This window comes from Loxodonta africana, chromosome 4 (assembly GCF_030014295.1).
Source record: "Loxodonta africana isolate mLoxAfr1 chromosome 4, mLoxAfr1.hap2, whole genome shotgun sequence".
In the NCBI taxonomy this organism is placed as follows: Eukaryota; Metazoa; Chordata; class Mammalia; order Proboscidea; family Elephantidae; genus Loxodonta; species Loxodonta africana.
The window spans coordinates 50,236-77,668 of record NC_087345.1 but is presented as its reverse complement, the minus strand read 5'-3'; the positions used below and the strand labels follow the sequence as shown (position 1 = coordinate 77,668).

The 27,433-nt window shown below is 50.7% G+C and overlaps 1 protein-coding gene across 6 annotated transcripts; it reads right to left on the bottom strand.

Annotated features, from left to right (window-relative positions):
• Positions 1-1,836: 1,836 nt before the first annotated feature.
• RABL2B (RAB, member of RAS oncogene family like 2B) lies at positions 1,837-27,153 on the bottom strand. 6 transcript variants are annotated; one of them, XM_064283228.1, is made up of 9 exons: positions 27,094-27,153; positions 25,554-25,696; positions 10,715-10,744; positions 9,525-9,604; positions 8,527-8,606; positions 3,824-3,935; positions 3,506-3,603; positions 3,098-3,181; positions 1,837-2,940 (listed from the first exon to the last, which is right to left on the bottom strand). In XM_064283228.1, the coding sequence occupies exons 2-9, from the start codon at positions 25,658-25,660 to the stop codon at positions 2,860-2,862; spliced, it is 672 nt and encodes a 223-aa protein (XP_064139298.1). In that variant the 5' UTR covers positions 25,661-25,696; positions 27,094-27,153; the 3' UTR covers positions 1,837-2,859. The 6 variants fall into 6 exon arrangements, with proteins under 6 accessions (XP_064139298.1, XP_064139299.1, XP_064139300.1 ...); XM_064283229.1 differs by having other exon boundaries at positions 3,506-3,600; XM_064283230.1 differs by lacking the exon at positions 3,824-3,935 and having other exon boundaries at positions 8,499-8,606.
• Between the last annotated feature and the right edge of the window lie 280 nt (positions 27,154-27,433).

Genomic DNA, 27,433 nt, shown 5'->3' with positions numbered 1-27,433 from the left:
ACCACGATTTCAGGGGACATGTAAGTCAATTGGCATAATGAAATCTATTAAGAAAACATTCTACATCCCACTTTGAAGAGTGTCATCTGGGGTCTTAAACGCTAGCAGGTGGCCATTTAAGATGCATCAATTGGTCTCAATCTACCTGGATCAAAGAATGAAGAACACCAAGGACACAAGGTGATTATGAGCCCAAGAGACAGAAAGGGCCTGAGACTAGAAGAACTGTGATGGTGCCCGGCTACAGCCGATGACTGCCCTGATAGGGAACACAACAGAGAACCCCTGAGGGAGCAGGAGAGCAGTGGGATGCAGGCCCCAAATTCTCATAAAAAGACCAGACTCAATGGTCTGACAGAGACTGGGAGGACCCTGGTGATCATGGGCCCCAGACCTTCTGTTGGCCCAGAACAGGAACCATTCCCAAAGCCAACTCTTCAGACATGGATTAGACTGGACAATGGGTTGGAGAGGGATGCTGGTGAGGAGTGAGCTTCTTGGATCAGGTGGACACTTGAGACTATGTTGGCATCTCCTGTCTGGAGGGGAGATGAGAGGGTGGAGGGGGTTAGAAGGTGGTGAAATGGACATGAAAAGAGAGAGTGGAGGGAGAGAGCGGGCTGTCTCATTAGGGGGAGAGTAATTGGGAGTGTGTAGCAAGGTGTATAAGTTTTTATGTGAGAGACTGACTTGATTTGTAAACTTTCACTTAAAGCACAATTAAAAAAAAAAAATCACTGTCAACCCACGAGGCAAGCCACCCAGACCAGCAGAAGTGCTAGTCAGAGGAGAGATGCCTCCAGGATGGGTGGTGGAAGAGGGAGATGTAAGCACGGTTTTGCACAGGGTCCAACTGCTTCAGTGGGGGCTATGGCTCATTGTTTCCCACTGACCCTTCTTTTGCACATTTCCCCGGAAATTGTGACCACTCAGACTCTGGAGAAGCTCTTTCCGGATGGAACGCACTTAACTGAGAAGCCGATGGAGCTGCATGATGAGAAGGGTGGGCTCTAATGGATGTGCCCACCCAGACATTTACCTGCCTGAGCCTCATCCCCCAGTACCTCGAGTGTTGGCAGATAAAACTCACAGTTGCCCATTTCCCCAGATAATTGTCCTTGCTAAAACAGGAGCCACTTTGCTCTGGAGGCTGTGATCCACACCCCGCATCCCCTCCTCCCCATGGACGTACTTGGCCAACTGGCCCGTGACTCCTTGAGGCAGTTTGTTCTCTGGAGCTTCCCTAAGTGCCAGCGAGGCTGCTGCTGGCCTCCAGCCAAGACCACAACCTCATTTAGCTTCTTGCCTCCTGCCTGACCCTGCTTCCCTCCCTCCCTTTCTCCTCAGTGAATTCCCCAGTAATCACTGGAACAATAATTCCCTTCTTGGGCTCTGCTTCCAGGAATCTGATCCAAAATAGTTACGTAAAACCAGTAATGATGCTGAGTTTTATATATGTGAATTATATCTCAATAAATGGTTATATTTTAAAAACCAATGCTCATTACAGACATTGGAGTCATCTTTCACCCCACTCACCCTGTGGTTCCAGGCTGAAAATCCCCGGTCAGGTGAACTCTCTTAAATTCTAAATTCAAATCCGTTATTCAGATTGGAAAAACTATTGTTCTTGAGCTCCCAAATTTATACCCATTCTTGTTAAAACACTAAGCTCTACCGAAATCTCAATTACACCTACTTCAGTAGTTAACCTGGGTCACTCTAGTGTGACAGGTGGGGGCAGTTTCCCTTCATTCGTGTGGTTTACGATCTCTAAGTTCTCTACGGTGTTTATTTTCAGTACCAAAGGTCCACAAAGCGTAAGCACACACCCCATGTTGATGTAACCCAACCTTTATTGTAAAAAAGAGAACAGTACAGACAAAATAAATAACAAAGACAATGCAAATTATGCATGAGATTATCATAAAAACATACTAGTGAGTCACGAGTACTTGGCGAGGAACCACGTCCACCACTGTGGAGGCAGTGAGGTGGCCCCTCTGCAGCCCTCGGCCACCCACGAGGGCACAGGGCCCATATGAGTCCTTCGAGATGTGAAGGCGTGCCCCACATGCTGAAGGAGGTTTGAAGGAAGCTCTCTTTGAAGCAGTTTCTTGTATTTCAAGCGGGTATGTCTTGGGGTTTGGTTGCATGGGCCTGTGATCTGTCAGCAAGCATGTCTATGGCTAAATCGGCAGGTGAGACACTGCCTGCTCTGACTTCAGCAGCCAGCTCTGTTCCCATGGCCTCAGTCTCACTGCGCACCAATGCACCCGACACACCTACAAGGGCTCCTGAAACCTGGCTGGTGCTCAGAAATCATGGAATGAATAGCTCTCTGCTCAAAACCATTTTTAAAAAAGTTGGTTGGGAGACTAGAGTACTGGACCATGGGAAAAGTATGGAGGCCCTCCAAGTTCAGCAGGGTGGGGGGTGGTCAGGGCTAGAAATCGATCCCTTGGTGGAAAGGCAAGGAACACGCCCTGTGCGCTGTCAGGAGGGTCTTACTTTTCTTAGAGCACCTGCGCGCGTCCCTTGAGCCCTGTCACTGTCCCAGGCCCAGTGGCAGGGCTGACAGTGACCCCTAATTCCACTTCGGGGAGATGTGGACCTCTTACACCTGCCCAGGGAGTTTGCTGGTGCTGACCCCATCCTTGACCTTGAGTACTGGGAGGAGACAACTGTGTAGGGCCGGACGTCATGGGCAACAAAGGTGGGGCGGGATGAGTGCATGTATAAGAGGCGGGGCAGAACCCAGCTCAGAGCTAGTTGGGTGCCGAAGGAGGGGTATTTTGCAAGGGCTCCAGCCCTACCCCCAGCCTGTCCTGGAGAGAGGTTTCCTCTGGGCTTCTGCGCTCAGGATGGGCGTGGGCTCTCGGTGCTGCCCCGCTGCCCTTGGCCCGGCACATCCTCCTCTTTCTGCTCCAACTCGAAGTTCTGTGAACAAAGTGGCAGGTAAGGCCTGGCCGCGCGTGTGCACAACTGTGGTGAGACATCTGGAGCCTGGGCGTGGCACGCCTGCGCTGCCTGCAAAAGCAGGAAACAGCCATGCTATTGGGCTCACGTTCTGCATCCCGAAACACAGCCCACCAACCTCCAGCTCCTGCAAAACCTCGTCCATGAAGTCCCGAGAGTTCTGCTTGTAAGACACAGCCAATCGAATTGCATCGTTGAAGAGCTGGGCAGGTGGCGACAATGGGAGGGAAAAATGGCAGTGGTTGGGCATGCTCTGACCTTCCCTGCCCTGCACCACTGGCCCCATCGGGAGTCCATTTGGCACTCTATCCTCTAAAGCCCAGCTGACACCCTCTGTGCCTCCCAGCCCACCTCACCAAGTGAGCCCATCCTCTTCCCACCGTACTTCCCGTAGCAGCGCCTATCCCCCCGTCCATGTCTCCACCACCCCCCACCCAATCCCCTCCTCTTCATGGTTCCCAGGTCACCTCACTGCACCGCCCCCCCCCCGCCCCCACTGCAGTGGGCCGCCTTTGCAGCCCCTTACCTTCACAACGTTGGTACCGTCAGCAGCTGAGACAAAGTACAAAGGCAGGGAGAACTTCCTGGCAAAATTGAAGCTTCTTTGGGTCACCTTAATGTCTGCTGTAGAGAGAAAGTAGGGCGGGGCATGTCCACAGGGGAAGAGGAGGGTGGACCATGGGAAGTGGGGTGCCGAGGGCCACTGTCTGCATCCCAGGATGGGGTCCACCAACGGGCCTTCACCTTGGGCAAGGGTGGGCTGTCTCTTGGGAAGGGGGTGGATTGGTCAAAGTGCATTGTCCCAGGAAAGGAGGAATGTGTCATGGTGGTCCCCAGTGCCCACCGTCAATCTTATTGGCCACCACAATGCAGGGGATCTCGGGCCTGAACTCCCGAAGCTCCGTGTACCAGGTGCTCAGGTTCTTGTAGGTGACTTTCCTTTGCACATCGAACACCTGCAAGGTGCAGAGGTGATGCTTCAGGATCTCAGTACCTCTGCGTTCCACCCGGAGCCCTGCATGAGCAGGCAAGTGCAGGCTCTGGGCCCTGCTCTGTGATGCAGCCCCTCCAACCAGGGCCTGTGCCACCTGAACCTGCGCCGTCTGCAGCCCAAGGTGCAGAAGCGATTTTTTATTCATCTTAATTTCCTATTTTAACAACTGTAAGCTGCATCACTGTCCTGATACAGCCTGTTTCCCACCACCTGTCAATCTGTTGTCCTCTGGTGGCTGGTGTGTTGCTGTGATGCTGGAAGCTAGACCACAGGTATTTCAAACACCACCTGAGTCACCCATGGTGGACAGGTTTCATTGAAGCTTCCAGGCTTAGACCAGGAAGAAAGGCCTGGTGATCTCTTTCTGAAACTTAGTCAACGAGAACCTTATGGATCCCAACAGAACACAGTCTGACTTGCTTGCTTTGGACATGACATCAGGAGGGATTATTGCTGGAAGAGAGGACACTGTATTTGGTGAAGCAAAGGGCCAGTGAGGGCAAGGGAAACTCTCTGTGAGACGGACTGGCACAACAGCTCCAACAATAGACTCAAACATGCCAACAATTGTGAAGATGACGCAGGACCGGACAATGTTCCGTTCTGTTGCACTTGGAGTCTCCATGAGTCAGGACTGACTCGCCAGCAGCTGTCTAGCACGTTTAATTTTAATTTTGTTTTATTCTTAGTCTATTATTTTTATTGCTTAAACTTTGTTTTAAAATTTCTTTGTAATTTATATATTTCTAGAATTTTCCTTTGTTGTTATCGTTAGGTGCCGTTGAGTTGCTCCTGACTCAGCAACCCTACGTACCACAGAACAAAACACCGCCCAGTCCTGTACCACCCTCACAATCGTTATGCTTGAGCCCACTGCTGCAGCCACTTTGTCAATCCATCCCCTTGAGGGTCTTCCTCTTTTCTGCTGACCCTCCACTTTACCAAGCATGATGTCCTTCTCTAGCGACTGATCCCTTCTGACATGTCCAAAGTATGTAAGACGCAGTCTCGCCATCTTTGCTTCTAAGGAGCATTCTGGTTGTACTTCTTCCAAAGACAGATCTGTTCATTCTTTTGGCAGTCTATGGTATGTTCAACATTCTTCACCAATGCAATTCAAAGTAATCAATTCTTCTTCCGTCTTGCTTATTCACCATCTAGCTTTCACATGCGTATGAAGTGATTGAAAACACCATGGCTTGGGCCAGGCGTTCCTTAGTCTTCAAGGTGACGTGTTTGGTTTTCAACACTTTAAAGAGGTCCTTTGCAGCAGATTGTTCCAATGCAATACATCTTTTGATTTCTTGACTGCTGTTTCCATGGGTGTTGACTGTGGATCTAAGCAAGATGAAGTCCTTGACAACTTCAATCTTTTCTCCGTTTATGATGTTGCTTATTGGTCCAGTTGTGACGATTTTTGTTTTCCTTATGTTGAGGTATAATCCAAACTGAAGGCTGTGGTCTTTGATCTTCATTAGTAAGTGCTTCAAGTCCTCTTCACTTTCAGCTAGCAAGGTTGTGTTATCTGCATATTGTAGGTTGTTAGTGAGTCTTCCTCCAATCCTGATGCCCCATTTTTCTTCATAATAGTCCAGCTTCTCAGATTATTTGCTCAGCATACAGATTGAATAGGTATGGTGAAAGGATACAACCCTGACGCACACCTTTCCTGACTTTAAACCATGAATTATCCCCTTGTTCTGTCCAGACAACTGCCTCTTGATCTTAGTACAGGTTTCTCATGAGCACAATTAAGTGTTCTGGAATTCTCATTCTTTGCAATGTTATCCATAATTTGTTATGATCCACACAGTCAAATGCCTTAAGGTAGTCAATAAAACACAGGTAAACATGCGTCTGGTATTCTCCACTTTCAGCCAGGATCCATCTGACATCATCAATGATATCCCTGGTTCCATGTCATCTTCTGAATCCGACCTGAATTGCTGGCAGTTCCCTGCCGATATACTGCTGCAGCCACTTTTGAATGATCTTCAGCGAAATTTTGCTTGCATGTGATATTAATGATATTGTTCTATAATTTCTGCATTCGGTTGGATCATCTTTCTTGGGAATAGGCATAAATATGGATCTTTTCCAGTCGGCTGGCCAGGTAGATGTCTTCCAAATTTCCTGGCATAGACGAGTGAGCACTTCCAGTGCTGCATCCGTCTGTTGAAACATCTCAATTGATATTCCATCAGTTTCTGGAGCTCTGTTTTTCGCCAATGCCTTCAGTGCAGCTTGGACTTCTTCCTTCAGTACCATCAGTTCCTGATCATATGGTACTTCTTGAAATGGCTGAACATCGATCAATTCCTTTTGGTATAATGACTGTTTGTAGTCCTTCTGTCTTCTTTTAATGTTTCCTGCATCGTTTAATATTTTCCCCATAGAATCCTTCACTATTGCAACTTGAGGCTTGAATTTTTTCTTCAGTTCTTTCAGCTTGAGAAATACAGAGCATGTTCTCTCCTTTTGGTTTTCCACCTCCAGCTCTTTGCACATGTCATTATAATACTTTGCTTTGTCATCTCGAGCTGCCCTTTGAAATCTTCTGTTCAGCTCTTTTACTTTATTATGTCTTCTTTTTGCTTTAACTGCATGATGTTCAAGAGCAAGTTCCAGAGTCTCCTCTGACATCCATTTTGGTCTTTCTTTCCCGTCTTTTATAGACCTCTTGCTTTCTTTATGTAGGATGTCCTTGATGTCATCCCATAACTCATCTGGTCTTCAGTCATTAGTGTTCAACGTGTCAAATCTATTCTTGATATGGTCTCTAAATTCAGGTGGGATATACTCAATGTCATACTTTGGCTCTCATGGACTTGTTCTAATTTTCTTCAGGTTCAACTTGAACTTGCATATGAGCAATTGATGGTCTGTTCCACAGCCACCCCCTGGCCTTGTTCTGACTGATGATATTGGGCTTTTCCAACATCTCTTTCCACAGTTGTAGTCGATTTGATTCCTGTGTATTTCATCTGCTGAGGTCCATGTGTATAGTCACTGTTTATTTTGGTGAAAAAAGGTATTTAAAATGAAGTCGTCATTGGTCTTGAAAATTCTATCATGGGATCTCTGGCATCATTTCTATCACCAAGGCCATATTTTCCAACTACTGATCCTTCTTTGTTTCCAACTTTCATATTCCAATCACCAGTAATTATCAGTGCATTTTGATTGCATGTTCCATCAATTTCACACTGCAGAAGCTGGTAAAAATCTTCAATTTCTTCATGTTTGGCGTTAGTGGTTGGTGCATAAATTTGAATAACAGTAGTATTAACTGGTCTTCCTTGTAGACGTATGGATATTATCCTATCATTGACAGCGTTGTACTTCAGGATAGATCTTGAAATGTTCTTTTTGACGATGAATGCAATGCCACTGCTCTTCAAGTTGTCATTCCCAGCACAGTAGACCATATGATTATCTGATTCAAAATGGCCAATACCAGTCCATTTCAGCTCACTAATGCCTAGGATATCAATGTTTACGTGTTCCATTTCATTTTTGATGATTTCCAATTTTCCTAAATTCAGTTTGTACATTCCACGTGCCGATTTTAATGAATGTTTGCAGCTGTTTCTTCTCATTTTGAATTGTGCCACATCAGCAAATGAAGGTCCTGAAAGCTTTACTCCATGCACGTCATTAAGGTCAACTGCACTTTGAGGAGGCAGCTCTTCCCTAGTTGTATTTTGAGTGCCTTTCAATCTGAGGGGCTCATCTTTTGGCACTGTATCAGACAATGTTCCACTGCTATTCATAAGGTTTTCACTGGCTAACTTTTTTCAGAAGTAGACTGCTGGGTCCTTCTTCCTAGTCTGTCTTAGTCTGGAAGCTCAGCTGAAACCTGTCCGCCATGGGTGACCCTGCTGATATCTTCCAGCAGCACAGCAACACACAAGCCCTCACAGTACGACAAACTGACAAACACGCAGGGGTGAAGAGGACACCCGGGTCCAAAGGACATGCTCTATTCCCGGCTCTTCTTTCTTTGTGGTAGTGAGGTTCCCCCCTCTCCGCTCACTTTCCTTTTATCTCTTGTAAGACAAAAGGTGTGACTCAAGATATACCCCACTCTGATCCCATTTCACAAAGGCTTTAGGATTTACAACATATAAAATGAAGGACAGTTACATAGTATCAACAACATAGTTACATAATATCATCAACATAGTTACTTAACAAAATGGAGGATAATTACATCAAATCACAAAAATGGAGGATCATTACATACTACTGGGAATCATGGCTTAGCCAAGCTGACACATATTTTTTTGGTGACACAATTCAATCCATAACACCAGGGCCATGGGGCAGATCTCAGGATGTGGTCACCTGTGTGGAAGCCCTCATTTTCCTCCTACTAGAATGTGGTTCCCCACCTGCTCTGCACCCAACACCTTGCTGAAACAACCTGTCCCCATCCCAAAGAAGGTCACTGGGCAGGAGTCTCACCCAGGACCTTTGGGAGCATGTGTGGTTTGAAGGCCCTGCTGGCCCGGGCCCACCTTACCAGCTCCCAGCCTTGCATGCGTTCGTACCATGATGCAGGCGTGGGCCTTGTGGTAGTAGGAGGCGTGCATGCTCTGGAAGCGCTCCTGGCCTGCTGTGTCCCAAAAGTCTGCAACAGAGACACAGCTGTGACTGCCCAGGGCACAACCCCACCACCAAGCACCTGTGCAGGTCTCTGCAGAAACATGGGTTGAATGTGTGTGGGGACGGCCAGAGGTGTGGAGACATGCTGCCCTGCTTGTGTGTGAGGTCAGGAGACAGTGCACCCAGGTCAGGGGCAAGGAGACTGCTGGGTGCCTGCACGTCTGTGTGTGCGTCTGCGCATCTGTGTGTGTGCGCATGTGTGCGTGCGCATGTGTGCACGTGTGTCTGTGTGCATGTGTGCATGTGCGTGTGTGTCCGTGTTCATGTGCGCGTGTGTGCATCTGTAGATTTGTCAACGCTGGGGGCAACGCACTGTGGATTTATTTCTTCTTTTCGTCCTGTCCGTTTTTGCTTCAGGTACCTTGTAGCTCTGATTTGTTTGGTGCATCGACATCTAAGATCGCCACGTCTTCTTGGTGGACGCGCGCACACACACACACACACACACACACAGATGCACAGACACCTGGACGTACAGCTGTATGTACACGTGTGCGTCTGTGTGTACGTCTGTGGAAGATCAGAGCCCTCTGTGATAGAATGTTCAGATCACATTTAATGCTTCCTTACAATGGCTGAATTAGAACCCACAAGACTTGAGAAAACTACTGCCTTAAATCTCTGTGCCTTATTTTCCCTCCAGCAGGCACAGCCCCCAACCTTCCACCTTTTTGTACCCCCGTACCCCATGCTGGCTCAGATGCTGGGTCGGTGCCCTCCTTCCTCCCCCACAATCCCACCAGCCTCCTGGCTCTTAGGGATCTCCCCTACTGCCCCTCGCCCCCTCCCTGGGGTCTCCTTTCCTCCTTCTGTGAGTGTTCCCATGCTTCTTCCTCTTCACCCCACCTCTCAACCACCCTCCCTCTCCTGGGCGGCTGCTCACCCACGAGAATGGTCTTGCCATCCACTGTGGCAGTGTGCTTATACAGGGTCAGAGCGTATGTGGACAGCTGCTGGGGCCGACTGCAGGCGGGTCAAGGAGCCAAAGACATGCAGAAGGGAGTGAGGGAAGGGTCTTAACCGAGAAAGATGTATGAAGCAACTTGGAATCCAATGGGTGTTGCGGACGGGCACCCTGGAGACAGAGGATGAGCTCCAAATGCTGTTGGCACAAGAGCAGCCACCCAGTGGGGAGCTCTGCAGAGGATGAGGGTGGGAGGGCCTGCAGAATGCCCAGGCCACCCAAGTCCAAGGAAAAATGGGGAGTAGAATTTTTCAGATAAGTTGTCATGAATGGTATCTTGGAGCTGGACAAATGCATGGAAGTCCCAGCTCCTTCTGGCGGAGAGAAAAACCCCAGCCCCAGCCTGTTTATAGATCAAGGGATGGGTGGGGTGGGAGGGGGTCTCATCCCAGGTGTCAAGGTAGGTCTCACTCTGACAGCCTGGGGGACGGAGGGGTTGACAGCTCGTCTGTAAAGCTCATTCACATCAGAGGACTTCTTAAATGTCAGCGGGCCAAGCCTAGAGGTCAGTAAGGACTTGGTGGGCAGAAGGCAGGTCACGGTAACTCTGGCGTGAGAACATGGACCCCAACGAAGGGGATCTGAGCCTTGTAGTCCTCCCTCTGTAAGCCTGTAGGGCTGGGCGGGGGGCGGGGAGGCAAAGGCAGGGAGGTGGATGACAGAGGGAGCTGGGAGGGGAGAGGAACAAATACACAGTTGTCCCCTCCCAGCACTCAGGGTGTTGTGTGGCTCTGCAGATCAGGAAACAGGCTCAGAGAGGCCAAATCACTTGTTCAAGGTCAGAGGGCTCCTAAGAAGGGGGAGGAGGAGAAGGAGAAGACGAAAGAGGGGAAGAAGGGTGAAAGGAGGGGGAGGAGGAGGAGGAAGGGGAGGGGAGAGGGTGGAGCTGGGTCCAGGCTTGTGACTCCAGACTAGGCCCTGTGAGCCCTAAAATGCGTGTGCTCCGAAATACACAGTGCAGGGTGACCAAGACTTGTGCATCCGCTCACTCCTCTGGGAGGGACAGCTGGGGGTCTTGGTAAAAGGGCAGGCAGTGGGTTGGGGTGGTCATGGGGACTGGAGGGCTGCAGGGAACAGGTACAGGGTGCATGTCACACTGCGAAGGATACAATCCGTCCATGAGGAATCTCTCCATGAGTCTGCAAAGAGAACGGGGAGGGCTCAGTCAGTGCCCCTGCCATGTGCCCTGGCTGACAACCTGTTCATGCTGCGGCTTACACAGCCTCCTCCTGGGGCGATGCAGGGCTGCCCACCCACCTGGTGCCTCCACAGTGGCCCCAAACAGCACCACGGCTTCTCACTTCTTGGGTGAGGCTGCTGGGGGCGCAGCCCCTGACCACCAATATCAGCTGAAGAAATAATGGCCCCTCTCCCCTGTTTTTTTTTTCTCCCCTGAGCTTGGCCATCTGTCTACAGAGGGGCACTCTGTGTGAAACACAAAGTCAACCGGTCTGAAGTGAGTCTGACTGGCCCACTGACCTGGTCCTGCCCCTGAATTATCCAGTCAGTGGCACCACCTGTATCCACACCTGGACTGCGTACCAGCACCGACCCATTCACCGCCTGTCCTGAACGAGTGCACCCCCACTCCTGACTGCGGCATGCACGGGGAAACCAAGGCAGGGAGGCTGTGGCTTCTGCCTGATGCCATTTTCCCAACCTCTGCAGGTCCCCCTCACCTCCTTCAGGCCCCTGCTCATGTGTGCCCAGGCAGCGAGACACTCCAATCATTCCGTTTGTAAGAGGAAAACTCTACCCACCCCTCAGGCCTGCATGTCACACCAACCAGAAGCATTTCAGAGTGGGGCGTTCACAGAGAAGTCTTTAAATTTTCAGTTTACTCCTGATTCCCAGTGCCTAGAGCCTCACGAATGGTGGAGTGGAGCTTGATCAGTGTTTGAACAAATGCATGTGAACATAGCGAACACGCTTAATTGATACATATCCTGAATCCAGTAAGAGAATACACATTCTTTTCCAGGTTACATAACCACTGACCACCAAGTAGACCCTACAGTAAACCTCAAAACAACACCCTTGCCCAAAACACACCATCAAGACCATGTTCTCTGACTACATGCAGTTGAGTTGTAAATAAAAAGCAAAAATGAGTTTTAACAGCCCATGTATTCGAAAACTGAAAAGCAATCAGACACTCAAATCCACTTCTAAATAACCTGCAGTTTAGAAAATAAATCATAAAGGAAACAAGAATTATTTAGGATACACAGGTATTTTAAAAGTCCTGTATAATTTCTGCTTATGGGAAAACGCAGTAGACGAACTTTTCCCTCTTTCCTGGCTAAGGATGACTGAAAACTCGGGCCATTAAATATAAAGCAAATATAAGACAACTCTGCAAAATGGAGGCGGCTGACTGACAGAGGACTTCAGGACCCCAGGAACAACACGGTGGTGAGTCCTGGGTTTTCATTTTGCCTTGTTACCCAGACTTGGGGCTGAAGAAGCTGGCAGCCTGAAACACCAAGAAAGTCCCAACACGAGCCTGCTCTCTTTGGCCAAAGTACCAGAAGAGGCGCAGCCAGCAAGATAAAAACTTTTGGACAACAGCCACCAGCCAAACACTGTGGAAAAAACCTTGGCCTCTATCCCCAACCCCGGCAGCAATGGCCTAGTGGGGAGCCTGGACTTCCACCCTGGCTAGGTCAAGGTCAAGGTCAAGGTCAAGTAGGGAGCAGAACTTGCACCCCTGTCTGATGGTACCAAAGCCCCCCTCCCTGCATGGTCAGTAGGGAGCCTGGACTTCTGTTCTGGGTTGAACCGTGTCCTCCAAAAAGATTTGTTGAAGTCCTAACCCCTGTACCCGTGAATGCGTCTTTGTTTGAAAATGGCGTCTTTGCAGATATAGTTAGTTAACGTGAGACCATACTGGAGCAGGTGGGCCCTAATTCAATACGACTGGTGTCCTTGTAAGAGAAGACACATGGAGACAGACAGATGGAGGAAAGAGCCATGTGAGGCAGAGACTGGAGAGATGCTGCCAGAGGCCAAGGAATGCCTAGGGCCACAGATTTCTAGCCTCCAAAACCAGTTTGTAGTAGTTTATTGGGGCAGCCCTAGGAAACGAAGACCCGCTCCTGGCAGTAACAAGTGGGTGCTGCACCCCTTCCCTTGCTGGGGTGGTGTCACAGGAAGCCAGCTAAAACAGAAGGTTTAAAGAAGACCCAGAGTGTCATAACTTAATACTCAAAAAAGTATAAATTTCAATAGATTGAGGAAAATCTCAAGCTGAATGAAAAAAGACAATCCGTACATGGCAGCACTGCCTTCCTGTGCGTTACCTGAACGTTTTTTTGGACTTCCATTACGATTTATCTACAGTGTTGCTGAGTGTTCTTTTTATAGCTTTCATAGTGGTTGTTCTGCTGTTGTCGGTTGCTGTTGGGTCAATTCCGACTCACGGTGACTCCATTTGGGTGGCACAGCAGAGCTGCTCCCTGGGACTGTCAAGGCTGCATTTGGGCACGGCAGAGCTGCTCCCTGGGATTGTCAAGGCTTCATTTGGGCACAGCACAGCTGCTCCCTGGGATTGTCAAGGCTCCATTTGGGCACAGCACAGCTGCTCCCTGGGATTGTCAAGGCTCCATTTGGGCACAGCAGAGCTGCTCCCTGGGATTGCCAAGGCTCCATTTGGGCACAGCAGAGCTGCTCCCTGGGATTGTCAAGGCTCCATTTGGGCACAGCAGAGCTGCTCCCTGGGATTGCCAAGGCTCCATTTGGGCACAGCAGAGCTGCTCCCTGGGATTGCCAAGGCTCCATTTGGGCACAGCAGAGCTGCTCCCTGGGATTGCCAAGGCTCCATTTGGGCACAGCAGAGCTGCTCCCTGGGATTGTCAAGGCTCCATTTGGGCACAGCAGAGCTGCTCCCTGGGATTGCCAAGGCTCCATTTGGGCACAGCAGAGCTGCTCCCTGGGATTGCCAAGGCTCCATTTGGGCACAGCACAGCTGCTCCCTGGGATTGTCAAGGCTCCATTTGGGCACAGCAGAGCTGCTCCCTGGGATTGCCAAGGCTCCATTTGGGCACAGCAGAGCTGCTCCCTGGGATTGCCAAGGCTCCATTTGGGCACAGCAGAGCTGCTCCCTGGGATTGCCAAGGCTCCATTTGGGCACAGCACAGCTGCTTCCTGGGATTGTCAAGGCTCCATTTGGGCACAGCACAGCTGCTCCCTGGGATTGCCAAGGCTCCATTTGGGCACAGCAGAGCTGCTCCCTGGGATTGCCAAGGCTCCATTTGGGCACAGCACAGCTGCTCCCTGGGATTGCCAAGGCTCCATTTGGGCACAGCAGAGCTGCTCCCTGGGATTGCCAAGGCTCCATTTGGGCACGGCAGAGCTGCTCCCTGGGATTGTCAAGGCTGCATTTGGGCACGGCAGAGCTGCTCCCTGGGATTGCCAAGGTTCCATTTGGGCACGGCAGAACTGCTCCCTGGGATTGTCAAGGCTGCATTTGGGCACGGCAGAGCTGCTCCCTGGGATTGTTAAGGCTCCATTTGGGCACAGCAGAGCTGCTCCCTGGGACTGTCAAGGCTTCATTTGGGCACAGCACAGCTGCTCCCTGGGATTGCCAAGGCTCCATTTGGGCACAGCAGAGCTGCTCCCTGGGATTGCCAAGGTTCCATTTGGGCACGGCAGAACTGCTCCCTGGGATTGTCAAGGCTGCATTTGGGCACGGCAGAGCTGCTCCCTGGGATTGTCAAGGCTCCATTTGGGCACGGCAGAACTGCTCCCTGGGATTGTCAAGGCTCCATTTGGGCACGGCAGAGCTGCTCCCTGGGATTGCCAAGGCTCCATTTGGGCGGCAGAGCAGAGCTGCTCCCTGGGATTGTCAAGGCTCCATTTGGGCACGGCAGAGCTGCTCCCTCGGACTGTCAAGGCTGCATTTGGGCACGGCAGAGCTGCTCCCTGGGATTGTCAAGGCTCCATTTGGGCACGGCAGAGCTGCTCCCTGGGACTGTCAAGGTTCCATTTGGGCACGGCAGAGCTGCTCCCTGGGATTGCCAAGGCTCCATTTGGGCACAGCAGAGCTGCTCCCTGGGATTGCCAAGGTTCCATTTGGGCACGGCAGAACTGCTCCCTGGGATTGTCAAGGCTGCATTTGGGCACAGCACAGCTGCTCCCTGGGATTGCCAAGGTTCCATTTGGGCACGGCAGAACTGCTCCCTGGGATTGTCAAGGCTGCATTTGGGCACGGCAGAGCTGCTCCCTGGGATTGTCAAGGCTCCATTTGGGCACAGCAGAACTGCTCCCTGGGATTGTCAAGGCTCCATTTGGGCACGGCAGAACTGCTCCCTGGGATTGTCAAGGCTGCATTTGGGCACGGCAGAGCTGCTCCCTGGGATTGTTAAGGCTCCATTTGGGCACAGCAGAGCTGCTCCCTGGGACTGTCAAGGCTTCATTTGGGCACGGCAGAGCTGCTCCCTGGGACTGTCAAGGCTTCATTTGGGCACAGCAGAGCTGCTCCCTGGGATTGCCAAGGCTCCATTTGGGCACAGCACAGCTGCTCCCTGGGATTGCCAAGACTCCATTTGGGCACAGCAGAGCTGCTCCCTGGGATTGCCAAGGTTCCATTTGGGCACGGCAGAACTGCTCCCTGGGATTGTCAAGGCTGCATTTGGGCACGGCAGAGCTGCTCCCTGGGATTGTTAAGGCTCCATTTGGGCACAGCAGAGCTGCTCCCTGGGATTGTCAAGGCTCCATTTGGGCACAGCAGAACTGCTCCCTGGGATTGTCAAGGCTCCATTTGGGCACGGCAGAGCTGCTCCCTGGGATTGCCAAGGCTCCATTTGGGCGGCAGAGCAGAGCTGCTCCCTGGGATTGTCAAGGCTCCATTTGGGCACGGCAGAGCTGCTCCCTGGGATTGTCAAGGCTGCATTTGGGCACAGCACAGCTGCTCCCTGGGATTGTCAAGGCTCCATTTGGGCACGGCAGAGCTGCTCCCTGGGACTGTCAAGGCTGCATTTGGGCACGGCAGAGCTGCTCCCTGGGATTGTCAAGGCTCCATTTGGGCACGGCAGAGCTGCTCCCTGGGACTGTCAAGGTTCCATTTGGGCACGGCAGAGCTGCTCCCTGGGATTGCCAAGGCTCCATTTGGGCACAGCAGAGCTGCTCCCTGGGATTGCCAAGGTTCCATTTGGGCACGGCAGAACTGCTCCCTGGGATTGTCAAGGCTGCATTTGGGCACGGCAGAGCTGCTCCCTGGGATTGTCAAGGCTCCATTTGGGCACGGCAGAACTGCTCCCTGGGATTGTCAAGGCTCCATTTGGGCACGGCAGAACTGCTCCCTGGGATTGTCAAGGCTCCATTTGGGCACAGCAGAACTGCTCCCTGGGATTGTCAAGGCTCCATTTGGGCACGGCAGAGCTGCTCCCTGGGATTGTTAAGGCTCCATTTGGGCACGGCAGAGCTGCTCCCTGGGATTGTCAAGGCTTCATTTGGGCACAGCACAGCTGCTCCCTGGGATTGCCAAGGCTCCATTTGGGCACAGCAGAGCTGCTCCCTGGGATTGCCAAGGTTGCATTTGGGCACGGCAGAACTGCTCCCTGGGATTGTCAAGGCTGCATTTGGGCACGGCAGAGCTGCTCCCTGGGATTGTTAAGGCTCCATTTGGGCACAGCAGAGCTGCTCCCTGGGACTGTCAAGGCTTCATTTGGGCACGGCAGAGCTGCTCCCTGGGACTGTCAAGGCTTCATTTGGGCACAGCAGAGCTGCTCCCTGGGATTGCCAAGGCTCCATTTGGGCACAGCACAGCTGCTCCCTGGGATTGCCAAGCCTCCATTTGGGCACAGCAGAGCTGCTCCCTGGGATTGCCAAGGTTCCATTTGGGCACGGCAGAACTGCTCCCTGGGATTGTCAAGGCTGCATTTGGGCACGGCAGAGCTGCTCCCTGGGATTGTTAAGGCTCCATTTGGGCACAGCAGAGCTGCTCCCTGGGATTGTCAAGGCTCCATTTGGGCACAGCAGAACTGCTCCCTGGGATTGTCAAGGCTCCATTTGGGCACGGCAGAGCTGCTCCCTGGGATTGCCAAGGCTCCATTTGGGCGGCAGAGCAGAGCTGCTCCCTGGGATTGTCAAGGCTCCATTTGGGCACGGCAGAGCTGCTCCCTGGGATTGTCAAGGCTGCATTTGGGCACAGCACAGCTGCTCCCTGGGATTGTCAAGGCTCCATTTGGGCACGGCAGAGCTGCTCCCTCGGACTGTCAAGGCTGCATTTGGGCACGGCAGAGCTGCTCCCTGGGATTGTCAAGGCTCCATTTGGGCACGGCAGAGCTGCTCCCTGGGACTGTCAAGGTTCCATTTGGGCACGGCAGAGCTGCTCCCTGGGATTGCCAAGGCTCCATTTGGGCACAGCAGAGCTGCTCCCTGGGATTGCCAAGGTTCTATTTGGGCACGGCAGAACTGCTCCCTGGGATTGTCAAGGCTGCATTTGGGCACGGCAGAGCTGCTCCCTGGGATTGTTAAGGCTCCATTTGGGCACAGCAGAGCTGCTCCCTGGGATTGTCAAGGCTCCATTTGGGCACAGCAGAACTGCTCCCTGGGATTGTCAAGGCTCCATTTGGGCACGGCAGAGCTGCTCCCTGGGATTGCCAAGGCTCCATTTGGGCGGCAGAGCAGAGCTGCTCCCTGGGATTGTCAAGGCTCCATTTGGGCACGGCAGAGCTGCTCCCTGGGATTGCCAAGGCTCCATTTGGGCGGCAGAGCAGAACTCCTCCCTGGGATTCTCAAGGCTGCATTTGGGCACAGCAGAGCTGCTCCCTGGGATTGTTAAGGCTCCATTTGGGCACGGCAGAGCTGCTCCCTGGGATTGCCAAGGCTCCATCTGGGCACAGCAGAACTGCTCCCTGGGATTGTCAAGGCTCCATTTGGGCACGGCAGAGCTGCTCCCTGGGATTGTTAAGGCTCCATTCGGGCGGCACAGCAGAGCTGCTCCCTGGGACGGTCAAGGCTGCATTTGGGCACAGCAGAGCTGCTCCCTGGGATTGTCAAGGCTGCATTTGGGCACAGCAGAGCTGCTCCCTGGGATTTTCAAGGCTCCATTTGGGTGGCACAGCAGAGCTGCTCCCTGGGATTGTCAAGGCTGCATTTGGGCATGGCAGAGCTGCTCCCTGGGATTGTCAAGGCTGCATTTGGGCATGGCAGAGCTGCTCCCTGGGATTGTCAAGGCTCCATTTGGGCACAGCAGAGCTGCTCCCCGGGATTGTCAAGGCTCCATTTGGGCACGGCAGAGCTGCTCCCCGGGATTGTCAAGGCTCCATTTGGGCGGCAGAGCTGCTCCCCGGGATTGTCAAGGCTCCATTTGGGCACGGCAGAGCTGCTCCCTGGGATTGTCAAGGCTCCATCTGGGCATGGCAGAGCTACTCCCTGGGATTGTCAAGGCTCCATTTTGGTGGCACAGCAGAGCTGCTCCCTGGGATTGTCAAGGCTGCATTTGGGCACGGCAGAGCTGCTCCCTGGGATTGTCACGGCTCCATTTGGGCACAGCAGAGCTGCTCTCCCGGATTGTCAAGGCTGCATTTGGGCACAGCAGAGCTGCTCCCTGGGACTGTCAAGGCTCCATTTGGGCACAGCTGAGCTGCTCCCTGGGATTGTCAAGGCTCCATTTGGGCACGGCAGAGCTGCTCCCTGGGATTGTCAAGGCTCCATTTGGGCACAGCAGAGCTGCTCTCCCGGATTGTCAAGGCTGCATTTGGGCACAGCAGAGCTGCTCCCTGGGATTGTCAAGGCTCCATTTGGGCACAGTAGAGCTGCTCCCTGGGACTGTCAAGGCTGCATTTGGGCACGGCAGAGCTGCTCCCTGGGGTTGTCAAGGCTCCACTTGGGCACGGCAGAGCTGCTCCCCGGGACTGTCAAGGCTCCATTTGGGCACAGCAGAGCTGCTCCCCGGGATTGTCAAGGCTCCATTTGGGCGGCACAGCAGAGCTGCCCCCCGGGATTGTCAAGGCTGCATTTGGACACAGCAGAGCTGCTCCCTGGGATTGTCAAGGCTTCATTTGGGCACGGCAGAGCTGCTCCCTGGGACTGTCAAGGCTCCATTTGGGCACGGCAGAGCTGCTCCCTGGAGTTGTCAAGGCTCCATTTGGGCACGGCAGAGCTGGGACTGTCAAGGCTCAATTTGGGTATAGCAGAGCTGTTCCCTGGGATTGTCAAGGCTCCATTTGGGCACAGCAGAGCTGCTTCCCGGGATTGTCAAGGCTGCATTTGGGCACAGCAGAGCTGTTCCCTGGGATTGTCAAGGCTCCATTTGGGCACAGCAGAGCTGCTCCCTGGGATTGTCAAGGCTCCATTTGGGCACGGCAGAGCTGCTCCCTGTGGTTGTCAAGGCTCCATTTGGGCACGGCAGAGCTGCTCCCTGGGACTGTCAAGGCTCCATTTGGGCACAGCAGAGCTGCTCCCTGGGACTGTCAAGGCTGCAACCATTTGGAAATAGATTGCCAGGCCTGTCTTCCAAGGCACTTCTGGGTCGGTTTTAATCACCAGGTTTTCAGTTAGTAGTTCATCATGTAACTATTTGCATTATTACCTCATATATGTATAAGTTTTCCACAGTCTACTGGTGTCAACATTTAGCACTGGAGTAAAATGTAAACTACTTACCTACCTCCCTTTATGTCCCTTCACCCTCTCCTGTTTGATGTCTTCAATAGTTTCTTTATACACATTGAAAACTCCGTCAGACGGTATTATAATTTTTGCTTCAACAAACATAAATTAAAAACTCAAGAAGAGAATAACCCTATCGCACTGTATTTATTTTTCCTTACCCTGTTCTTTCTCTCTGAGATACAAGATTCCTTCTTTTATCATTCTCTGTTTAGAAAGCATCCTTTAACCATTCTTTTTTGGGTAGGTCTGTTGGAAACAAATTCTCTTAGTTTTTCTTCAATAGAAAATGATTTCTCCTTCGTTCTTTGAGGACATTGTTGCTGGATTTAGGATTCTGGGTTGACAGTTCCTTCCTTTCAGAACTGTGCCACTGGTTTCTTGCCTCATGATTTCTGATGAGAAGGCCGTGTCATTCTAATTGTTTTTCCCTACAGGTAAGGGGTCCTTTCTCTTTACTGCTTTCAAGACTTTGTCTTTGTCTTTAGTTTTCAGAAGTTTGACCGTGTTGTGTCTTGGTGGGTTTTTTTTATTTGTTTTTGCTTTGGTTTATCTTCTTGACTCCATAGGTTTATATCTTTTGCCAAATTTAGGAAGTTTCAACCATTATTTTTTCTAGCACTTTTTTAGCTCTGCCCTCCTCTTCCTCTCCTTCCAGGACTCTGATGACACAAATGTCATCTTTTCTTACAGTCCCACAGGTCCTGGAGGCTCTGTTCATTTTTTTCCCAATCTATATTCTTACTTTTGCTCATATTGAATAACTTCTACTTTACTTCCAAGTTCAATGATTCCTTTTTTTGTCTTCTCCATCCTGCTCTGACCCCATTCAGTGAGTTTTTCATTTTGGTTATTGTATTTTTCAGTTCTAAAATTACTTTTGGATTCTTATTTATACCTTCTATTTCTTTAATGAAACTCTGTTTTTCGCATTTGTTTCAAGCGACCCATAACTGCTGACTGAAGCATGTTTATGATGGCTGCTTTAAAAGTTGATAATTTGAACATCCGTCTCATCTCAGTGTTGCCATTCATTATCTTCAAAATTTTCTCCACCCAACAACAGCACAATACACATTATTTTCAAATGTCTGCAAGACACAGTCCAAGACAGATCACATCCTGGGCCATAAACAAACCTCAACAAAATTAAAACAACTGAAATCATACAGAGCATATTCTTGGACCACAATGGAATCAAACTAGAAATCAGTAATAGAAAGACAACATGAAAATCTCCAAACATCTGGAACCCAAATACACTTCTTCTAAACAACCTGTAGCCAATAAGGAAGTCCCAAGGAAAAAAAAAATGAACTGAATGAAAATGAAAATACATCAAAACTTGTGGAAAACGGCTAAGTTAGTGAAGAGGACATTACAGCATTAAACGCATACATCGGAAAAGAGGAAAAGTCTCAAATACATAATCTAAGTTCCTACTCTCAAGAAGCTAGAAAAAGAAGAGCAAAATGAAGGGAGGAAATAATAAAGTGCAGAAACCAATGAAACTGAAAATGGAAAAACAGAGAAAAATCAATGAAACAAAGAGAAAATCAAAGAGCTGATTCTTTGAAAGATCAACAAAATTATCAAACTTTCAGCAAGATTGATAAAGAAAAAAAGAAAGACACAAAACACCAGTATCAGGAATGAGAAAAGGGCTATCACTACATACCCTGCAGACATCAAAAGGATAAACAAATATTACAAACACACATACATTTGACAACGTAGATGAAACGGACCAATTTCAAGAAATGCACAACCTACCCCAATTCACCCAAAATGGAAAAGATCACTTGAATGGCTGTACGACTATGAAGAAAATTTCATGATTAAAAGACTCCCAAAAAAGAAATCTCCAGGCCTAATGGTTTCAGTGGAAAATGCCATCAAACATTTAAGAACTAATATCAATTTTATATAATCCCTTTCAAAAATAGAAGAGGAAGGAAATCCCAATTTTTTGAGGCCAGTGCACCCTGATACCCGAACTGGACAAAGACAGTAAGTAGCAAAAAGAAAACCACAGAACAGTATCTCACAGATGCATAAATTACTAACAAAATAATGTCGTTGTTAGGTGCCATCGAGTTGGTTCCGACTCAGAGCGACCCTATGTACAATAGAACGAAACACTGCCTGGTCCTGTGCCACCCTCACAATCATTGTTATGCTTGAGCCCATTGTTGCAACCACTGTGTCAATCCATCTTGTTGACAGTCTTCTTCTTTTTCACTGACCTTCCACTACACCAAGCATGATGTCTTTCTCCAGGGACTGGTCCCTTCTCATAACATGTTCAAAATACATGAAACGAAGTCTCACCATCCTTGCTCCTAAGCAGCATTCTAGCTGTACTTCCAAGACAAATTTGTTCCTTTCTTCTGGCAGTCCATGGTATATTTAATATTCTTCACTAACACCATAATTCAAAGGCACCAATTCTTCTTCTTCTTCCTTATTCATTGTCCAGCTTTCAAATGCATACGGGGAGATGGAAAATACCATGGCTTGGGTCAGGTTCACCTTAGTCCTCAAAGTGACAGCTTAGTTTTTTTTTTTTAAACACTTTAAAGAGGTCTTTTGTAGCAGATCTGTCCAATGCAATATGTCTTTTGATTTCCTGACTGCTGCTTCCATGGGTGTTCACTGCAAATCCAAGTAAAATGAGACCCTTGACAACGTCAATATTTTCTCCATTATTATGATGTTGCTTATTGGTCCTGTTGTGAGGACTTTTGTTTTCTTTATGTGGAAGTGTAATCCATACTGAAGGCTGTGACCCTTGATCTCCATCAGTAAGTGATTCAAGTCCTCTTCACTTTGAGCAAGCAAGGTGATGTCATCTGCATAACGAAGGTTATTAATGAGTCTTCCTCCAATCCTGATGCCGCATTCTTCTCCACATAGTCCAGACTCTCAGATTATTTACTCAGCATACAGATTAAGTATGGTAAAAGGATACAACCTTACATACACCTTTCCTGACTATAAACCAGGCAGTATCCCCTTGTTTTGTTCAAACAACTGGTTCTTGGTCTATGTACAGTTTCCACGTGAGCACAATTAAGTGTTCTGGAATTCCTTTTCTTTGCAATGTTACCTATAATTTGTTATGAGTCACACGTTCAAATGCTGTTGTATAGTCAATAAAACACAGGTAAACATTTTCCCGGTATTCTCTGCTTTTAGTCAAAATCCATCTCACACCAGCAATGATAACCCTTGTTTCACCTCCTCTTCTAAATCTGGCTTGAATTTCTGGCAGTTCCCTGTTGATGTACTGCTGCAACCGTTTTTGAATGATCTTCAGGAAAATTTACTTGTCTGTGATATTAATGATATTTTATGATAATTCCCACATTCTGTTGGATCACCTTTCTTGAGAATGGGCACAAATTTAGATCTCCTCCAGTCAGTTGGGCAGGTAGCTGTCTTCCAAGTTTCTTGGCATAGATGAGTGAGCACCTCTAGTGCTGCATCTGCTTGCTGAAATATCTCAGTTGACATTCCATCAATTCCTGAAGCCTTGTTTCTTGCCAATGCCTTTAGTGCAGCTTGGACTTCTTCATTCAGTACCATCGGTTCTTGATCATACGTTACTTCCTGGAATGGTTGAACGCTGACCAGTTCTTTTTGGCACAGTGACTCTGTGTGTTCCTTTCATATGCTTTTCATGCTTCCTGCATCATTCAATATTTTCCCCATAGAATCCTCCAGAAATGGAACTTAAAGCTTGAATTTTTTCTTCAGTTCTTTCAGCTTGAGAAATGCCAAGTGCATTCTTCTCTTTTGGTTTTCTAACTCCAGCTCCTTGCGCATTTCATAATAATACTTTACTTGTCTGTCAGTTTGTCGTACTGTGGTGCCTTGCGCACTGCTGTGATGGTGGAAGCTATGTCACTGGTATTTCAAATATCAGCAGGGTCATCCATGGTGGACAGGTTTCAGCTGAGCTTCCAGACTCTAGACAGACTAGGAAGAAGGACCTGGCAGTTTGCTTCTGAAAAAACTGGCCACTGAAAACCTTATGGATAGAAGCAGAACACTGTCTGATACAGTGCCAGAACATGAGCCCCTCAACTTGGAAGGTACTCAAGATACATCTGGGGAAGAGCTGCCTCCTCAAAGCAGAGTCGACCTTAATGACGTGGAGGGAGTAAAGGTTAGTGGACCTTCATTTGCTGATGTGGCACGATTCAAAATAAGAAACAGCTGTAAACATCCATTCATAATTGGAACGTGGAATGAAGGATGACTCTAGGAAAATTAGAAGTTGTCAAAAATGAAATGGATTACATAAAGATTGATATCCTAGGCATTCGTGAGCTGCAGTGGACTGATATTGACCATTTTGAATCAGACAATCGTATAGTCTCTATGCTAACAATAACAAACTGGAGTGGTATCATCAAAAAGAAAATTTGAAGCTGTATCATGAAGTACAATGCTGTCAGTGACAGGATAATATCTGTATGCCTACAAGGAAGATCAGTTAATACAACTATTATTCAAATTTACACACCAACCGTTAGTGCCAAAGATGACGACATCGAAGATTTTTGCCAACTTCTACAATTTGAAATTGATCAAACATACAATCAAGATGTGGGTGACTGGAATGTGAAAGGTACAAAGATGGATCGGTAGTTGGAAAATATGGCCTTGGTGATAGAAATGATGCCAGAGATGACATGACAGATTTTTGCAAGACAAACAACTTATTCATTGCAAATACCTTTTTCACCAACATAAATGGTGACTATATCTGTGGAAAGAGATGATGGAAAAGCTCAAAATCATCAGTCAGAACAAGGCCGGGGCTGATTTCGGAACAGACCATCAATTCAAGTTCAGGTTGATGTTGCAGAAAATTAAAACAAGGCCACGAGAGCCAAAGTATGTCCTTGAGTATATCCCAGCTGAAAGCAGAGACGGATCTCAAGAATAAATTTGATGCGTTGAACACTAATGACTGAAGACCAGACAAGTTATGGAATGACACCAAGGACATCATACATGAAGAAAGCAAAAGATCATTACAAAGACAGAACAGAAAGAAAAGACCAAAATGGATGTCAGAAGAGACTCTGAAACTTGCTCTTGAATGTAGAGTAGCTGAAGTGAAAGGCAGAAATGATGAAATAAAAGAGCCGAACAGAAGATCTCGAAAAGACAAAGTATTATAATGAAATGTTAACTCCATAAGATTCTTATTTTTTGCTGCTTCAAGTGAGGCTATAAGAGGCTGGCATTGGACATGGCGGGTGGAGAAGCATGGGTTCATAGGCAGGACACCTTGGGACTCATACCATGAGATGCTCTCCAATAGCTCTCTCTGTTATTAACCATCTGCTGTCCACCCACCTGGCATTCTCTGTTCCCTCTTTGTTGGTTCTAAACTTGGGTGGGGAAAAGAGCTGTTATTTACCAGGTAATCCCCAAAGCTAACAACATGCACCTTCACTTTCAATATACAGGCATCTTGCTGAGAATGCTCAAAGCAACTCTGAAACTCTCAGCCAGAGATGCAGGGCGTATGTGTGTGTGAGAGAGAGAAACTAAATTAATGAAGATGGCGAAAACCAACAAAGCCCCTAGAGAATCTCTCACAGCTATCTGAACATGTTAATAAAGACCTGGAGCACCTGTAAGACATGACTCACATGTGCCTCGTCAGTGGTGTGTGGCCACCTGACCCTCATCCTGTGAAGGCAGAAAGGGACACGTGTCTCTACAAGCCTTGACAGGTGAAGAACGGGCTGTTCTGAGCATGAAACCTTGAGGCCAGCTGGTAGCACTACAGCACGGCCTGGACTCTCCAGGTAGGGAATTCCACACCTTTTAGGCATGGGAGTCAGTTCAAAGGAAAAAATGCATCTTTACACTGATGACTGTAAGGTACCGTTTCTATTCATTCGCCTCAATCTCACTGAATCTCTCCAAGGAAACATCTTCACTCCTGTGTTCAATTTGTCACCAGCTGTACTGGCCACATTTTCCACTGACCTCTCTCCACGCCCACCAGCACCGCCTCTGGGTGCATCGGCTCACACATGGGAACACCCCTGTTCTCACCTTCTCACCCAGGGTTGCTTCAAGGAAAAAATGATGGGTGGCCCACCACACCTGCCAGGTCTCACGGGTAAAGCTCCAGTTCCTCAGTCCTCATCACCTGCCTACCTCCAACACACCTAACCTAACTGCTGATGTGCACATCTGGACTCCAGCCAGGACCATTCTCTCCCACTCCCACAGACTTTCCTAAGAGCCCTGAGAGGTCTGCTCTGGGCCTGGCCTTTCTTTCCTAAGCTCCAGACATACTTGGACTTGCCCACCGCACTGTCGCCCAGACAGATGATCTTCACATTTTCATCGGCGTCATATTTCTCTTGGTCCAGTTCACAGGGTTTGGCTCTGTCCCCGGCCATCTGCTCCTGGTGATGAAGAGGGGCCCAGCACACTGTCTGGCAAAATCAAGAAGAGGCTGCTGTTAGATGAGAAATCCCCTCCACCAGCTCTGCTTCTCCCTTACCTTAGAAGGGCCCCAAGCTCTGCAGCTGTGCACAGGCCACACCCCCCAGCCCCACCTGGAGAGACCGTTTTCAAGGGTAAAACAGAGCCAAAAACAGCGTCCATGCCACAGGGCCCAATGTGAGACAGTGTCTGAAAAAGAGACGATGCCCAGGCGCTGAATGACACAGACTACACCACACAACCATTCCTGAGCCGCTACCTTCATGCTTCTCACCGTCCCTTCATCGCGCACCCTACTGTACAGCTCTAACTGCTGTTTCCCAGGCCTCCTCTGACGCTATCTCAGAGATATCTCAGGTATATCCTGGATGTTGGCGAACCAAACCTCCACCGAATCTCGTCCCTTAGTGCCAGACTCACACGCAATTGCCTAGCAGGCAATTATCAGCAGGGACCAGTCCCTGGAGAAGAACATCATGCTTCCTAAAGCAGAGGATCAGCGAAAAAGAGAAAGACGCTCAAAGAGCTGGGCTGACAGTGGCTGCAACAACGCGCTTCGGTGTAGCAACCACTGTGAGGACGGCGCAGGACCCGGCAGCGTTTCGTGCCCTTGTGCATCGGGTCGCTGGGAGTCAGTGCCGACTTCCGTGGCACCTAGCAACGAGCTGGCTGGGACTAGCAGCCGCCCCACAAGCGTGAAGGCCACGTTAAAACGAAAAAGCTCATTCTCGCTCACCCCAAACACGGCTCCTCGGGCTCCCCGTCTGCACCCAAGCTGAGCCCGCCACCCGGGCTTCTCGCCCGCGCGCGGTCCTGGGCGCCGGCCGGACGAAGACCTGGGCGCCCTCTGCCCCCACGCCACCCCCCGCCGCCTCCCGCCCCCGTCCCCCACCCCCCGCTGCCCCTCGAGCCCCCGCCGCCCCCTCCCGCTGCCCCCGCCCCGCTCCCCACCGCCCCTCCCGCCCCCGCCCCCGTCCCCCGCCGCCCACTGCCCCCCGCCCCCCGTCCCCCGCCGCCCGCTGCCCCTTGCGCCCCCTCCGCCCCCTCCCGCCCCCGTCCCCCCCGCCCGCTGTCCCCCGCCGCCCCCTCCCGCCCCCCGCCCCCCGTCCCCCGCCGCCCGCTGCCCCTCGCGCCCCCTCCCGCCCCCGTCCCCCCCGCCCGCTGCCCCCCGCCGCCCCCTCCCGCCCCCCGCCCCCTCCCGCCCCCCGCCCCCGTCCCCCGCCGCCCGCTGCCCCTCGCGCCCCCACCCCGCCCCCCGCCGCCCCCTCCCGCCCCCGTCCCCCCCCGCCCGCTGCCCCCCGCCGCCCCCTCCCGCCCCCCGCCCCCCCGTCCCCCGCCGCCCGCTGCCCCCCGGCGCCCCCACCCCGCCCCCCCGGGGCCCACCTACCGGGGCTCCCACGGCGCCGCACCCCGCTTCCGGGTGAGCCCGCGTCCTGGCAGCTGCTACGCAACCGCGCAAGGACCCCGAAGGGGGCTGCCCGCCCGGAGGCCTGAAGGACCCCGCGGGGCGCGGCTGGCCAGCACGGTGCCTGCGGAGGACCCAGGGAGTCCGGCCCGACCCCGGCTGGCTTGGGGGTCCAGAGGCAGGGGGGTCTGACGGGCTTGGGCTCCGGACGAGGGTCATGGTTCCCGCGACCTCAGGCCTCGGGGAGGGGCGTGGGTCTCCGGGCACCGGGTCCTAGGTGTGGGGGGCGGCGGGGCGGGGGGCGCCGGGGCGGGGGCGCCGG